The 17,582-nt window shown below is 36.1% G+C and overlaps 2 protein-coding genes across 7 annotated transcripts in view; one reads left to right on the top strand and one right to left on the bottom strand.

Moving 5' to 3' along the window:
- Nucleotides 1-17,582, top strand: part of ROCK2 (Rho-associated, coiled-coil containing protein kinase 2) — a 133,134-nt gene that overhangs the window by 45,795 nt on the left and 69,757 nt on the right. For 5 of the 6 annotated variants that reach the window (XM_010852073.1, XM_010852070.1, XM_010852072.1 and 2 more), the window contains exons 3-4: nt 1,202-1,302; nt 15,566-15,703. In XM_010852073.1, the coding sequence (XP_010850375.1) occupies nt 1,202-1,302; nt 15,566-15,703 (239 nt within the window). Of the gene's footprint in view, nt 1-1,201; nt 1,303-14,981; nt 15,046-15,565; nt 15,704-17,582 lie in introns of those variants that run through there. The other variant, XM_010852074.1, reaches the window with a different exon arrangement.
- On the bottom strand, nt 10,252-12,057 carry LOC104997364 (histone H4-like). The gene has a single exon (XM_010852068.1). The coding sequence runs from the start codon at nt 10,840-10,842 to the stop codon at nt 10,348-10,350; it is 495 nt and encodes a 164-aa protein (XP_010850370.1). The 5' UTR covers nt 10,843-12,057; the 3' UTR covers nt 10,252-10,347.

Below are 17,582 nucleotides of genomic sequence, written 5' to 3'. Positions count from 1 at the left end.
CTAGTCAAAGCTATGATTTTTCCAGTTGTCATGTATGGATGTGAGAGTTGGGCTATAAAGAAAGCTGAGCACTGAAGAATTGATGCTTTTAAACTATGGTGTTGGAGAAGACCCTTGAGAGTCCCTTGGACTGTAAGGAGATCCAGCCAGTCAATCCCAAAGGAAATCAGTCCTGAATATTCATTGGAAGGACTGATGCTGAAGCTGTAGCTCCAATCCTTTGGCCACCTGATGCGAAGAACTGACTTATTGGAAAAGACACTGATGCTGGGAAAGATTGAAGGCAGGAGGAGAAGGGGATGACAGACGAGGAGATGGTTGATGGCATCACTGACTCAATGGTCATGAGTTTGAGCAAGCTCCAGGAGTTGGTGATGGACAGGGAAGCCTGGTGTGCTGTAATCCATGGGCTCGCAATCAGACATGACTGAGACTGAACTAAACTGAAGACTTAGCTTTACATTGCCCAGAAGACTTAATGAGCTTTATGTTTGTATAAATGTAGACATTTCAGTCTCGTTAAAGAAGGATAATGTGATAACAATTATTGCCATAAATGTGGTAACTTTTAATAACTTTTAATATTTACCAGTATTGATGTTGCAGTGAAGTTGTGAATGAATTGAATTCTGAGAATTAGAAATTCTCAAAATAATTGTGTACACTTTATGTGAACACAGTAAGCTTTTTAATTTGGAATTATCAGAGTCTGGGCTGTTTTCCTAATTAAAAACTTACCTATAGTTATCAAATCTACAGTATGTAATTAATGTTTTTCAAAGAAATACGCTACCAGAATTCATTATGAAGACCAACCTTGTATAACTTTATAGCAGCTTTCTGCCATGATTTAGAGTGTACTCCAGGGTTGATGACCCAAGCATCACAGTTTGGGTCATCTCATGCTTGGGTCATCACAGTTTCAGCTGTCACCTAACTTGCTATACAACAGACTCAGAAACAGCATTGCTTAATTACTGCTTTTTTGGTAGTCTTATACGTGTTAAGCCATAGAGTTTTCATCCTTCAACGTAAAGTTTATGTGTCTTAGACTTTTAACAACAGCATTTAAAAACTGATAGATTTAGCTGAAAACTAAACCCAGTCTTTGAAATACAAATTTGTTTAACAGTATGGTAATTATTTTAAAATGTTGTTTATAAATATGGTGATTGATGTTATGATGATCTTTTTATTGTAGATGAGAAAATTGTGAAAAAGATTAGAGGTTTACAGATGAAGGCAGAAGACTACGATGTTGTAAAAGTTATTGGAAGAGGTGCTTTTGGTGAAGTCCAGTTGGTAAGAATTTGTTTTGTTCTTTTTATTATTTGTTTTGATGACATGATTTTGTGAAACATTTGTCAGTGGCCCTAGAGTGAATCTTATTTTTGTGTCCAACCATGTCAGAAAATTAGCTTTATGAGTTTCATCATTTCATCTCTTAAGTGCATCAGTATCTTCATCCATGAAAGGAGATGCTGCTGCTGCTGCTGCTAAGTCGCTTCAGTCGTGTCCGACTCTGTGTGACCCCATGGACTGCAGCCCACCAGGCTTCTCCATCCATGGGATTCTCCAGGCGAGAACACTGGAGTGGGTCGCCATTTCCTTCTCCGTGAAAGGAGATAATTATACTCTAAATACCAGCTATTGTACAGCTCTAAAACACTGGGATTTAGAATAAGGCCAAGTTGGCTTCACACATGATCTGCTTAGCAGTTAATATTCTTTCAAAACTGCTGTGTTTTTATTATGTTCAGGTTCATAATATCTCTGCCTAATTAACTGAATTTAATATGAAAAACCCAACAAAGGCATTTTAATATTTGAAAGAAAATGTAAAATTTGCCTTTGCAGGGCAAAATGATAGCACTTAGAAATACTTACAAATGTTTGCAGACATTTCAGACATTTTATTTATATTATTATATGAGGAACAGTAATGTAATATTTTCTTTTTTCATCACCTGAATATGGAACTTCTCTTTTTCTTATAGTTAAACTATAAGAGTCAAATTCTTTTTTTAACTTAACAGTGCTTTATTCTCCTTGATGGAGCACCGAGAAAAACTGTGTGCTAGCATAGGTTTCTCTAGGAATAAGTCATGACAGAGTAACCTGTGTCTTTTTCTTTTATTCCTTGTGTCTTTGAGAGGCTTATTGAATTTGTAGATCAAGATAGTGCAATAGATGTAGTATATATCTGTAAGATATTTGAAAAGTTTGACATACTTGTGAATATGTGGAGAAGTATCAATGAATAAGCATATGGATAGAGAGCTTTAAAACTAAAGTTAATAACTGTTGAAGGCATGAATGGTTCCTTGGACACAGATCCCCAAGGACAGTTTTTAGAATTCTTTCCTGTCCTATTAAACATTTTATTAATGACTTATATTGAGGCAGTAGTGACAGGTTGAATAACTTTGTAGATGAGTTAAAACTGGAGTATGAGGATGATTTTAGAAAATGAGCCAAACCCCGGAAATCATCAACTGGGGAGATAATTAGCCAAATAGAATAAATGAAACTTAACCAGAATAATTACCTGTACTTGGATATGAAGAATTCAAGGAATAGATTGCTAAACAGTATATTGAAGAATGATTATTCTTGAATGTAAACAAGGCAAAAACCATTGGTGATATGGGTACCCAAAATAGTAAAGTTTGGACTTCTTTAATAAATTTCTAAGATAATACAGAGAGGTTTTCTCTAATTTGAGGTGATTGGGCCATACCTGAATATTTAATTCACTCTAGGTGGCCTGTTGCCTTGTTTTAAAAGACATGTTGATGGAGAGTATCAAGGAACAAATAATGCTCAGGGACTTGAAATAATGCCACCTAGGGTATTATTGAAGGAATCGAGATGTTGATTTGGAGTAGATTTTAGGAATGGGCTGCCTTGGAAAGTAAAGAGGTTTTGTTTTTGTTCTTAGTAGAAGTGCTGAAGCTTTAGCTAGCAGAATGCTCTAGTGGGTAGGGTGGAAGATTAAGTTACATGACAGTTCATATGAAAGTTTCTAGAAGAGAGGGAAATTATAAAGTAGTTGAATCTTAGCTCTACCATGGCCTAACTCAAAAGACCATGAGTACAGGCAGATTTCTCAATCACTCTGAATTCCAATCTGTAGAATGCTGATAGTAATACCTGTGTCATGGAGGTCATTATAGGAAAACTAAGTGAATTTAAAAAGTAAGCCTGGTTGTAGTAGTCTCTGAGTGTTAACCGTTGTCATTATTTGCTATTTGATATAGAAGTCGTACCACATGTATTTGAAATAGGCACATTGTTTCTTCATGCTGTATGATTATGGAAGAGACCCTAGAATTTGACGTTGTATTTTTGGAGAGAAATATGACAGACCTTGACTTGTCATGTTTTTGTGACAGGGTGGTCATTGTTCTGTGTTAGATTAATGTGATCATTAAAATTTAATATGTTAAAGACGTCTTCTATTTTTGTTGTTAATTTCCAGCCTGTATTTCATTTGGCCACAAAATATGCAGAAACAAAGTTAAATTTTTTAAAAAATGAAAATTATTTTAATATTCCATTAATCTAATGACCTGACCTGAGAGCTTGTACATGTTTGTTTTGGATTTAGTTCTTGGTTGTTACCTTAAGCAGGGACTCTTCAAAAGAAGGGTGAGAATAAAAAGGAAAAGTCCAGGTGCTTTCCCCATTGCCTTTTGAAGTTGATTTGTATGTTGTAATAAATTAGGCAGATGTGTAGGGATGTTCCATGTTTGGCATATTTTTATGATTATGTTTTTCAGTCATCTGAAGAAAGTTTTACAGTAGTGGGTGCAACTGTATCTTCCCTTGTGAAATGCTTTTTCTGGTCAAGTTAAAAATACATTATCACAGAGGATGTACCATTCAGTTTCTACAAAAATTCTCATTGTAAAAGTAACTCTGGTATGTTACAGCAGCTATTCCATAGTGTAAGAGCTAGAGTCAGGCTGCTTAAAGTTGAATTCTGACTCTTTCACTGACTAGCTGTGACGTCAGACAAATTACTTAATCTCTCTATGCCTTAAATTTCTAATCTGTTAATGAAGATAACAATAGCATCTATGCCACACGGGATTACATGGAAGTAGTAAATGTGACAGTATATGTAAAGCATTTGGGACAGTTCCTGGATTATAGTAAATACTTAGTAAACATTAGCAGTTAATTATCAGATAAATAATGGCACATTTATCTGTATCTATCAATGAAATATTTAATCAGGATCTGTTATGTTCCAGGAGCTGTGCTAGCCTCTAAAGATGTAATAGAATAACCGCTCAATCATGTCCAACTACTTGTGACCCCATGGATTGGGTCCTCTGTCTATGGAATTTTCCAGGCAAGAATACTGGAGTGGGTAGCCATTCCCTTCTCCAGGGCATCTTCCTGACCCAGGGATCGAACCCATGTCTCTCACACTGCATGCAGATTCTTCATGGTCTGAGCCACCAGGGAAGCCCCCTTGCCATCTGAACCACCAGCGAAGCCCCAAAGATACAGTAAGATAGCCTCTTGCAAAGAGTTGGAAGCGACTGAAGTGACTTAGACGCGCGCGCGCGCACGCACACACACACATACACACACACACACACACAATCTTGCTGAGAGTGGTAGTTTTGTGCAAGAGATGAAGAATTTTACTTTAAATAGGTAAAATATTTTTAGATTATGATAAATGCTATGAAGGAAAAGATCTGTATGTTACGAAAGAGGGTAATGGCAGAATGTGCCTTATTCACATTGGGAGGTTGGGAATGCCCTTGCTGTGAGAAAGTGACAATTAAGTTAAAGGGGTTGGCCATGTGAAGAAGTGTGGATGGAATAGGAGTCAAAATACAGAGGGAGTACTTGTGAAAGTGGCATAAATCAGGAAAGTGACAAGTCATTTTACTTGTTTGGGTGTAGATTTCCTCATCAGAAGAGGCATTTTTTTTGTGGGTTGAAAAGTTCTATAATCCCAGGAAGGCAGAATTTATCTTGTTGTCTTATGGTTTTTTTTCCCCTATCTACCTAGATGTACATTTAACTTCTGTTTTTATATCATGAAAGTTGGTAACAATAAATGATTTTATGTATAAAATCCTTATTGTTTTTGGATTCTATTCTTTTGGAATATTTTATTGCATCTAACTTTTATGGAACATAATATGATTCAGTATAGTATATTGATTAAGAGCATGGACTCTGGAGTGAGACTTCTCAACTACCCACCCTCTTTGTGACTCTGTATTCTCAGTTGTAAAAAGAAGATAATAATAGTTCATTATTTATAGAGTGCTATGAGTGTTAAATGTGCTAATATATGGAAAAGATCTAGAATAGTGTCTGACACATAGTAAATAGGTAATAGATTTGTAGGATAAAATTGGAGCCTTCCTGGAAAGCAGTTAAGTTCCTTTTAAAGACTCCTATACTCATTTCTTTTTAAAAGTTTGTTTATTTTTGGCTGTTCTGGGTCTTTGTTGCTCTGTGGCCTTTTCTCTAGTTGTGGTGAGCAGGAGCTACTTTCTAGGGGCAGTCCTCTGGCTTCTCATTTTGGTGGCTTCTTTTATTGTGGAGCATGGGCTCTAGGGCTTGATTCCCAGGCTCTAGAGAGCACAGGCTCAGTAGTTGCGGTGCACGGGCTTAGGTGCTCTGACATGTGAAATCTTTCCCGGATCAGGGATCGAACCCATGTCCTCTGCATTGGCAGGCAGATTCTTTACCACTGAACCATCCGGGAAGCCCTACTCATTTCACATATTGGCTTAACAAAGCATGTTTTTATAATTAAGATAGTTTAATGTTCAATTTTAATAGATATTTTTGCAGAAAGTACTCTGGTACTGTGGAAAAAAGAGTCAAGGTCATCCACTTTTGTTTCAATTCTATGGTACATAGGATTCCTGTCATCAGAGCTTTCATTTATCTTTGGCACTAATAATAGGACTTTTATAAGATTTTTTTGTGAGTACTAAATTATATTATACATATGTGGTACTTATCATGGACCTGGCACATTGTAGATATCCAGTAAATATCAGCTGTTGTCATTATTGTGACTTCTCCATTAAGATGTATCACAGACATCTAAAATGTGAATTAGAATCCTTGATTCCTTGTCTAGCTTTGCTCTTCCTCACCAAATCTGTTCCTTCTCTTACTTTCCCATCTTAATAAATAAATGGCTTTAGCATCAACCCAGTTGGTGCTCATACCCCAAAATTGGGGTCATTATTGATTTCTCTTCCCCTTATTTCTTATATTTAATTTTTCGGTAAGTCCTGCTCATAATATTTCTCTATAGTCTCTCCACTTTTGGGGAATATTCACCTTTCTCCAAGATACTTTGTCAAGTATTAGGGCCTGCTTTGTTCCTGCTTTGTTTTTTACTTCTGCTAATAGTTTCACTGTTGTACTCTTGATTTTGGATTGGGAAGTGCTGATGGAGAAAATACCAAGACTATGCTTATTAAATCTTCTGCAAATTCATGCCACCTAAGCTCAGCTGACCCCTTGTGACTCTTTGGCAGACTGTTTTCCCCATATTTCATATCATTGTATTTTCACATACCACTCTCTCCCCCAACTTGGGTATAATAGAATCAACTGTAGGGCTTTTCTAACATACATGTTTTGCTTCATTCTGTTTTCTTTATTTCCCCACTTCTCCATGATGAGATATATGAAAAATAGGGAGTATAGATCTGTCTAATATGAACTGATACTAAATTGATGCTTCTAAAATGTATTCATTGTACATATCTTGGTATTTTATAGCTCCCTTATCTACTGAATGAAGCAGGAAGTGTTCATCCTGGCTATTTAGGCTCTCTTTGAAGGCATCAATTAATCTTTTATACTCTTATTTTCCATTATGCTGTTCACTCTGTACACTCAAGGCTGATATGAGATGAGGATTTTTTTTTTTTAAATCTCCTACTGACTTGCTTTTAATTTAAATGATTTTAAACTAAACTTTTAATGTGGAACCAACCAGAAAGAAAGAGCATATGGGAAATGATTCTCTAATACTTGACAGATTTTTTAGTCCTCTTTGGGAATAAAACAGTCTCCTCTCTAGTTAGAAGGTTATTTCTGATTTGTTAAAATTATCTCCCTCCTTCCATCTACAATGGAAACCTCAGTGGCACAGAATAACTATTCCAGATCTGTCAAATAGATGCATTGAGTCTTACTGTAAAAAAAATCTAAGTTTTACATTAGAAATAAATTTTAAAGCCTCAAATGGGAAATTTTGGTGAGAATGATTTTCAAAAGTTTTTGTCTATAAGTGTTCTAGGACCTCAAGGTCTATTTTAGGATTTTTCCAAGCATGTCTCTAGCTACACTTAAGAATGCTTCATCTACTTAAAGTTTTTTTAAAAAGTATATATTAGCTATGGAAAACATAAATATAAGAAAATAAAAATCTCTCAGAATTCCATCAGCCGAAATAAAACTGTTAACTGTTTTGACCCTTGTTATCTTATTTTTTAACTTTTTTTTTCTCTATTTATATAGTCATTGCACTTATCCACTTTTAAAATTAGAAACAAGAAATATAGTATTCTTTTCACTAACAAATAGAAATATTGGAAGAAAAGCGACATTTTTGTCCTTTAGGTAACCATAGATTAGTGACATAGGGGAGACATGTAAAGCTTCATAATAGAATGAACTGAGTTCCATTTGGCTATGGTGGAATTAGTTAACATTTTTGTGGACTATGTTCTGTGTGCTAAGTGTTTATATTCATTATCTTATTTTATCTTTGCAACAATTCTGTGAGATTCTTAAGTAGATGAATTCACCGAACTTTAGAGAGGTTAAGTGAGTTGGCCACATCGTTCATAAATAGCTGGGAGTTTTGCCCAGGTTTGTTGACATCTGTGTCCATGCTTTTAAGCAGTACTCTCTGTACAGTGCGATAATGAATCACCAGTGTATCTGACTGTTTATCCATCCATATGGAATAAAGGAGAAAGCTAGAGAACAAAGGGGAATGTACACAGTTGCTAAGGGAGATTATAATAGAATCATTCAGAAGGAGATATCCTCACAAGGAAGGTCAGTGGAAACCAGCTTTCCTAAAATAACAATGCTTTATTGTAGTACTTTGTAATACTAGTACCAATGTATTTTAAGGTATGAGGCAGACATTTGGCATGAATACAACTATAGCCGCTTAATGTTTGTCCTGTAGATCAAGTCAAAGTCTACAAGCCAGTGGTTTCTGTCTCATGTGCTGTGAGCCTGTAAAGTGTCCTAAAGTGTCCTTAGATGAAATTCAGGCCTCATTAACTAGTGTCTAACCAAGTTTTCTTTATTTACTAAAAGTTTTATAGATCTTATATAGCTATAATTTTGTTAAATTTGTTGAATTGGATAATTCCAACATTGTGCTAACCACTTGGAAGCCTCACGAATGAAAGTTTGTATTCTGTTCTTAAAGGAACTTATGAAGCAGACATATACATGACTAATTATGATATTAGATTATTAGATATTAGATTATTGGAGTGGGTAGTATTTCCCTTCTCCAGGAGATCTTCCCAACCCAGGGATCGAACCCAGGTCTCTCTCATTGCAGGCAGATTCTTTACCAGCTGAGCCACAAGGGAAGCCCAACAATACTGGAGTGGGTAGCCTATCCCTTCTCCAGGTGATCTTCCCGACCCAGGAATCAAACCAGGGTCTCCTGCATTACAGATGGATTCTTTCCCAACTGAACTATCACAGAAGCCTCATATAGCTATAATTTTGTTAAATTTGTTGAATTGGATAATTCAACATTGTGCTAACCACTTGGCAGCCTCACAAATGAAAGTCTGTATTCTGTTCTTAAAGGAACTTATGAAACAGACATATATACTGCTAATTATGATATTAGATTATCATAAGCATTTTGGAAGCATAGAAAGGGAAACAGTTTTGCATAATCATCACCAAGAGTGAAGTCAACAAGTATTTTTCACATGTTCAGAAAATCATCTTATGCCTGTGTTCTTGTTTATTTGAATGAATGGCTCCTTCTTCTAGGTTTCTTTTTGTTTGTTTAATTAATTCATATATAAAAGATTAAGCATAAATAAATGTTTAACTATTTCCTAGTAGCTAACAAATATCTTTTAGTTTCTGTTCATTGTTGTTGTTCAGTCACTCAGTTGTGTCCGACTGTTTATGACCCGATGGATTGCAGCACTTCAGATTCCCTGTCCTTCACAATCTCTGCTCAAACTCATACCCATTGAGTCAATGATGCCATCCAACCATCTCATCCTCTGCCCTCTTCTCCTCCTGCCCTCAATCTTTCCCAGCATCAGGTCTTTTCCAGTGAGTCGGCTCTTTGCATCAGGTGGCCAAAGAATTGGAGCTTCAGCTTCCTTATCACTCCTTCCAGTGAATAGTCACGGTTGATTTCCTTTAAGATTGACTGGTTTGATCTCCTTGCTGTCCAAGGCACTCTCAAGAGTCTTCTCCAGCACCACAGTTCAAAAGCATCAGTTCTTTGGTGCTCAGCCTTCATCATGGTTCAGTTCTCACATCCGTACATGACTGCTGGAGAAACCATAGCTTGGACTAGATGGACCTTTGTTGGCAAGATGGTGTCTCTGCTTTATAATATGCTGTCTAGGTTTGTCATAGCTTTTCTTCTAAGGGGCAAGCGTCTTTTAATTTCATGACTGGAGTCACTGTCTGTAGTGATTTTGGAACCCGAGAAAATAAAGTCTGTCCCTATTTCCATTTTTTCCCCATCTATTTGTCATGAAGTGATGGGACTGGATGCCATGATCTTAGTTTTCTGAATGTTGAGTTTTAAGCCAACTTTTTCACTCTCCTCTTTCATCTTCATCGAGAGGCTATTTAGTTCCTCTTTGCTTTCTGACATTAGGGTGGTGTCATCTGCATATCTGAGATTATTGATATTTTTCCCGGCCATCTTGATTCCAGCTTGTGCTTCATCCAGCCCAGCATTTCTCATGATGCACTCTGCATATAATTTAAATAAGCAGGGTGACTGTATATAACCTTGACATACTCCTTTCCCAATTTGGAACCAATCTATTGTTCCATGTCCTGTTGTTGTTGCTTCTTGACCTGCATTGAAGTTTCTCTGGATGCAGGTAAGGTGGTCTGGTATTCTCATCTCTAAGAATTTTCTAGTTTGTTGTGATCCACAAGTCAAAGGTTTTAGTGTAGTCAGTGAAGCAGATGTTTTTCTGGAATTATCTTGCTTTTTTTATGATCCAATGGATGCTGGCAGTTTTTTTTTGTTTTTTTTTTTTTATGGCCCTGAAAAGGGCCTTTGGTTGAAATCAAGCTCCTGAGAGCAAACTGGAGAGCTTAACCGCCAGAGCCGTAGAGAGTACGGCCCTGGCGCTTGAGAGCATAGACCACGTCCATAGCGGTGACGGCCTTCCGCTTGGCATGCTCGGTGTAGGTGACCGCGTCCCGGATCACATTCTCCAGAAACACTTTCAGGTCCCCGCGGGTCTCTTCGTAGATGAGCCCAGAGATGCGCTTCACACCACCACGACGAGCCAGGCGGCGGATAGCAGGTTTAGTGATGCCCTGGATGTTGTCGCGCAGAACCTTACGGTGGCACTTAGCGCCGCCTTTCCCCAGACCTTTGCCGCCTTTGCCGCGTCCAGACATGGTTTCACGAAAAGTAAACCAACAGCAACTGGCAGTTTTATCTTTGGTTCCTCTTCCTTTTCTAAATCCAGCTTGTACATCTGGAAGTTCTTGGTTCATGTGCTGTTGAAGCCTGCTTAAAGGATTTTGAGCATTACCTTGGTAGCTTGTGAAATGAGCGTAATTGTGTAGTAGTCTGAACATTCTTTGGCATTCCTGTTCTTTATAGCATGATTCTTAAAACTCTTGTCATGGTCTGGATCAGGCATAAATAATATTAGGGTATAAATTAATTGGTTATTACTGTTATATGATTGCTTTCTCTAATGAAGTTAAGCAACATTCAAAATCTAATTTGCTCTTAGAATAAGTGAACGTTTGAAGAATGTCATAAGTACAGAAGAGAGAGTACCTTAGCTGTCTCTTTTTAGTAACATAAACTAAAAAAAAGGAACTTTTATTAAAAGCTTTGCTGGTATGAGCATTTGCTTTGCTATAATTTGCTAAGTAAAAATCTTGTCTGTCTTCTGGGGAAGGGAATGGACTAGGATCGTTCATTCCCTAATCCCACACTCTCGCAGTCATGTTTTCGTATTGCTTTCCCGTGTATTTATTTCCATCATTCTGTAAAAGGCATAGCACCATACAAATAGAAGGAATTGTTATTTCAGGTTAATAGTTTGATATAGAAAACGGATATAATCTATGACCCTCATCATAATTTATTTGGCCCTTTGCATATAGGATTCTTTTCATGTAAACTTATGTCAAAATACTTTAAGAGTGATATAACCCATTGATATAAAAACCTTTGTAATTATAATATGATTGAGCAGTTTTTATCCTGGGCTGTATTTTCTTTCGATCCATATTGGTTTTATTTATTTGTTGTATGAAGTACTGAAAAGGGATGTTAAAATTTCCAGCTGAAATTAGGATTTGCCTGCTTCTTTCTTTAGTTCTGTCAATTTTTGCTTCATGAAGTTTTAAGCTCATTTATTAGATGCAAGCATATTTAGAATTTTTAATGTCTTCCTGATGAATTATACTTCTTTTTTTCTGAATTATCCTCTTTATCTCTTGACCTTGTTGTCTATTTTGTCTATTATTAATATTGTTCTACTTTCTTATCCTTGCTGTTTGCATGGTTTATCCTTTTCTTTTTCTTTTTAACATGTTTGATGTTATATTTAAAATATATAAGGCTATGTTTTGCTTTTTAATTAATTCTGAAAGCCAACTATGCTCACCAATGTACCCCCAATGCTGCTTTTTAATTAATTGATAATTTCTACCTATGAATTGTATGTTTAGCCCATTTGTATTTGCACATACTTTATTTATTTTTTTTTTGCACATACTTTAGACTTTAAAATTGTCTCATAGGCCCCTAAGTCTATATACCTTTTCATTTATTCATTTTTCTCTTTATTCTTCAGATTGATTTGTGTTTAGGTTCACTGAATGTTCTTCTTTTTTAAAAAATTTACCTATTTTTAATTGGAAGACAGTTGCTTTACCATATTGTTGGTTCCTGCCATACATCAACATGAATCAGCCAAAGGCTATCCCTTCCCTCTTGAACCTCCCTCACATACTGAATATCCTTTTATCTCCAGTCTCTGTTAAGCCCACCCAAAGAATTTTCCATTTTAGTTATTGTTCAGTTATAGACTTTCCAATTGGTTCTTTTTTTTTTTAATAGTTTCCATTTTTCTGTTGGTTTTTCCTTCTGTTCTTTCATTGAAACTATTTTTTCCTCTTTTCCTTTAGCATACTTTCTTTTAGGCTTTTGAGCAGATTTGAAAGAGATATTTAATGAGTTTGTTAGATAAATCCAGTGTCTTTTGGGGCTGTCTTCTGTTGACTGCTTTTTTCTTGATGATGAGTCATGTTTTTCTTTTTGCCTTTCAAGTAATTTTTAAATTATGTACTGGTCCTTTTGGATATATGATAGAGACTCTGGATTTTATTTTTCTTTGACAAGTGTTGGTTTTCATTTTAATAAGCTGTCCAGTTACTTGTTGATAACCTTTTAACTTTGGAGCCTTAGTTTTTTACTTTGTAAATGTAGATGTGTTTAAAGACCAAGTTGTTCCCAAGTCCTTTTAAGGACTGTAACTCCAAACTCTACTCCCTTTTTGATCTTTTAGGTTTGGTATTATAAAACTTTGTTAGGTGGTGCTAGACTAGGCCTTGCTTTAGAGCATCGTTCTTTCTCCTAAGATGTCTTGTCTGGATGCCCAGGAAATATCAGGGTTTCTTCGCTGTCTTTTTTTGGCTAGAAATTGAATGGCTCTGTAATACTGTTTAACATCTGGTGTCCCTGTTTTATCAGCTGCATAGCAGTTGCTCTCTGGTATACCATTGGTATTTCCTCTTTGAATAATCCCTACCTTTGTTGAGCTTACATTCTAATATGGGACTCAGACAATACAAGGAAGCAAAAATTGCAAGTTATGATGTCTTCTTAAAAGAAAACAAATTGAGTTCTCGGGTAGAGAACAATGAGGTTATTTCCACCACATCTGCAGTTACTTCCTTCACTGAGTCTTGAACTCCTCAAAGTCAGCAGTGAGGGTTGGAATTAACTTCTTCTGAACTCCTGATAGTGTTGATATTTTGACTTCTTCCCATGAATCACAAATGTTCTTCATGGCATCTAGAGTGGTGAATGCTTTCCAGGTTTTTAGTTGACTTTGCCTGGATCCATTAGCTAAATCACTATCTATGGCAGCTATAGCCTTACAAAATGTTTTTCTTAAATAGTAAAACTTGAAAGTTGAAATAACTCTTTGATCCATGGCTGCAGAATGGATGTTGTGTTATCAGGAATGAAAATAACATTAGTATCATCGTACATCTCCATCAGAGCTCTCAGGTGACCAGGTACTTTGTTAATGAACAGTAATAATTTGAAAGGAATCTTTGAGCATAGATCTCACCAGTGGGCTTAAAATATTCAGTAAACCATGTTGTCAACAGATATGCTGACATCTAGATTTTGTTGTTCCATTTTTAGAGCACCATCAGTAGATGTGGCATAATTCTTACAGGCTCTGGAATTTTTGGAATGGTTATCTCAGCTAGATCCTTTGGATAACTTGCAGCAGCTCCTACATTAGCACTTGCTGTGTCACCCTGCTCTTTGATACTATGAGGAAAGTTCATGGGCAGCCAACTTCTGCTATCTTCCGACATCTCTTCTATAGCTTCCTTATCTCTCTCAGCCTTCACAGAACTGAAGACAGTTAGAGCCTTGCTCTGGATTAGGCTTTGGTTTATGGGAATGTTGCTGCTGGTTTGATCTTTTATTCAGACCACCAAAACTTCATCCATATCAACAATAAGGTTGTTTTGCTTTCTTATCATTTATGTGTTCACTGGAGTAGCACTTTTAATTTCCTTCAAGAACTTTTTCTTTGCATTTACAGCTTGGTTCACTGGTGCAGGAGGCCTAGCTTTCAACCTGCCCCAGCTTTCATCATGCCTATCTTACTGAGCCTAATCCTTTCTAGCTTTTGCTTGAAAATGAGAGATGCACAACCTTTCCCTTCATCTGAGCACCCACAGGCCATTGTAGTATTATTAATTGGCTTACTTTCAATATTGTTGTGTCTCAAAGAATAAGGAGGCCCAACGTGAGGGAAAGAGGGGAATAGTAGGTCAGTGGAACAGACTGAGCACACACAGCATTTAAGTTTACTGTCTTATATGAGCATGGTTTGTGGCACCCCAGAACAACTGCTGATCCCAGATCACTGCAACAAATATAATACAGTGAGAAAGTCTGAAATATTGTGGGAATTACCAAAATATGACACAGAGACATGAACTGAGCAAATGCTATTGGAAAAATGGCACCAGCAGATTTGCTCAACACAGTGTTGCCACAAACCTTCAGTCTGTAAAAAAAAAATGATGTAATACATACAAAGTACAGTAAATCAAAGTGCAGTAAAACAAGGTATTCCTGCAAAAACTGTCAGACCAGAGTGGTATCAGTGGAGATAGTTAGAAATGGTTGGTTTCTGAGACTGAAGGTAGGACTGATGTGATTTGCTGATGAGCTTTATGAGCTGTATGAGAAAAAGAGGAGCCAGAGGTTTTTAGCCAGAGCAGTTAGGAGAATGAATATGCCATTTACTGAAATAGAAACTATGGGAGGAATAAATTGAGGGGTGAAGATGTGGAGTTCGGTTTTGGACATCCTATTAGGTAATTCAAATGTAAATGTTAGTAGTTAACTATTTATTATTGATTATCTAATAGATGTCAACTATTATAAACATTCATTAAATATTTATTGGTTCTGTGGTAGAGTTTGCTATGTTATATTCTAGGATTAAAATGATGGTCAAAAATAGACGTCCTTGCCCTTATGGAATTAGCAGTCTAATGAAAAAGGTAAGAACTGATCAAATAACCATATTATTGGTGGTTCTCCCCCTTTAAAAAAAAAATAAATAAATAACCTTTTAAATAAGATACCTAAAAAGAAGTAAGGATGACTTAAGAAAATCACAAATAACCCTTGGTATCTAAATTTATTAGGTTCTTATGTTCAAATTGTGATGGATACATGTACATATTTTACAATTTTTTCATTTAACAATGTCTTATTCTTTAAATTGATTAGCTTAATATGAAGGAATGAAGCTTCATGAATTCGGTTTTATTTAGATGAAATGAGGTAGTTTTATAGTGAGTTTAGCATTTAAAGGTATAGTATATTTCATGAAAAAATTTAGGCTGTTGGGAATTTTCTCCCCTCATTAAAAATGTTATGTTTTTCCATTTTGTTAGCTAAGGGGCATTTTTTGTTGTTGTTGTTAATTAAATATTGAAGAATAGCATTATAGTATGATCTATTGTTCACCATTTTCTCATAAAATTAAAATATTATTCTTGTGTTAAAAATCAACAGGTTCGTCATAAGGCATCACAGAAAGTTTATGCTATGAAGCTTCTTAGTAAGTTTGAAATGATAAAAAGATCAGATTCTGCTTTTTTCTGGGAGGAAAGAGATATTATGGCCTTTGCCAACAGTCCCTGGGTGGTTCAGGTAAGCAGATGAACTTTTTATATGTTTATTTTCCTTTTTTATAAGTGCTTATAAGTTAGAATTGATTTTGCATTCTGAAAGTCCTATATCTCATTCACATGACAGTGTAGTTATTTTTAATAAGATCTGATTCATTACACTTGTTTAATCTTCTAAAGCAGTATGTCATTTACACATGATAGATATGACGTAAACTGTATAGAAACAAGTATTACTTGCAACTTTGTCTTTTTAAATTCCTTTTTAAAGAATTGAGTTACCAGTATGCCATTGTCCCCCACTTACTCTTTCTCATGATTTGTATGATTATATGATAGGAACAATAATTAGTTTATCTTGAAAAGGAGAAAAAATTCAACATTAAAATTTTTGAAAATTCTCTTTCAGTCCTTGACTGTGAAGTAAGTTTATTTTGCCTTTTTTCAGTTATATTCCTCACTAGCTTTGGTTTTCTAAATTTTTTTAGCTAATTCTGCAGACATTTTTGGTCAGATGTCATGAGTAAACTTAGATATATATCAGAGCATGTTCAGTATGCTTAAATGATCCACAAGTTTGATACCATGTTTGTGGAAGGCTATTTGGAGATAAAAAATTTGCTTCCTTGATGACCATGGATTTTAAAAACTCACTACCATTGCTTTTTTTGTGTGGTGTTGAGTTTCACCCTTTCTCCTCACTTTATTTTTTAAATCTAGCCAGTAGCTAGAAATTCCTGATATGTTTAGTTAATAGTAAATTTTTTGTAGCAAATCATGGTAATCTATTTGATTAAGAAGTGATGGTAGCAAAGTATTAATCCACTTTTAGTTTTAAATTGCTTTCATAGTAACAGATTAATTGCCAGTTCTAGTTTCATTTTGTAAATTTATATCTTTGATCTTTAATTCTGCAGAGTAGACCTATAAAAACTGTCTACTGAGATAGTTAATGAATTTGTGGAAGCATATCAATAGTGAAACATGGCACAGTTGAAAAAGTAATAGATTATAATCCTGGTTATCATTTGTTTATCTCTGGTAAAGCACATTTCATGTACCATCATATTTATATGTATGAAATGTGTGACTTTTGGGAAAACTTGTCAAAATAACTGACTTATTTCTATTTATTTAGTTAGTTTTCAGTAATTTCAGTGTATTTATGGAGTTATACAGTCAGTCATTCAGTTCAGTTCAGTCACTCAGTTGTGTCCGACTCTTTGCAACCCCATGAATTGCAGCACGCCAGGCCTCCCTGTCCATCACCAACTCCTGGAGTTCACCCAGACTGATGTCCATCAAGTCGGGGATGCCATCCAGCCATCTCATCCTCCGTCGTCCCCTTCTCTTCCTGCCCGCAATCCCTCCCAGCATCAGAATCTTTTCTAATGAGTCAATTCTTCGCACAAGGTGGCCAAAGTATTGGAGTTTCAGCTTTAGCATCATTCCTTCCAAAGAACACCCAGGACTAATCTCCTTTAGAATGGACTGGTTGCATCTCCTTGCAGTCCAAGGGACTCTCAAGAGTCTTCTCCAACACCACAGTTCAAAAGCATCAATTCTTCGGCGCTCAGCCTTCTTCACAGTCCAACTCTCACATCCATACATGACCACAGGAAAAACCATAGCCTTGACTAGACGAACCTTTATTGGCAAAGTAATGTCCTTGCTTTTGAATATGCTGCCTAGGTTGGTCATAACTTTCCTTCCAAGGAGTAAGCGTCTTTTAATTTCATGGCTGCAAAAACCATCTGCAGTGATTTTGGAGCCCAGAAAAATAAAGTCAGCCACTGTTTCTACTGTTTCCCCATCTATTTGCCATGAAGTGATGGGACCGGATGCCATGATCTTCGTTTTCTGAATGTTGAGCTTTAAGCCAACCTTTTCACTCTCCACTT

Source organism: Bison bison, unplaced genomic scaffold (assembly GCF_000754665.1).
Source record: "Bison bison bison isolate TAMUID 2011002044 unplaced genomic scaffold, Bison_UMD1.0 scf7180017864307, whole genome shotgun sequence".
In the NCBI taxonomy this organism is placed as follows: Eukaryota; Metazoa; Chordata; class Mammalia; order Artiodactyla; family Bovidae; genus Bison; species Bison bison.
Note: the sequence above shows the minus strand (reverse complement) of the source record. Positions and strands in the feature narration are given on the sequence as shown.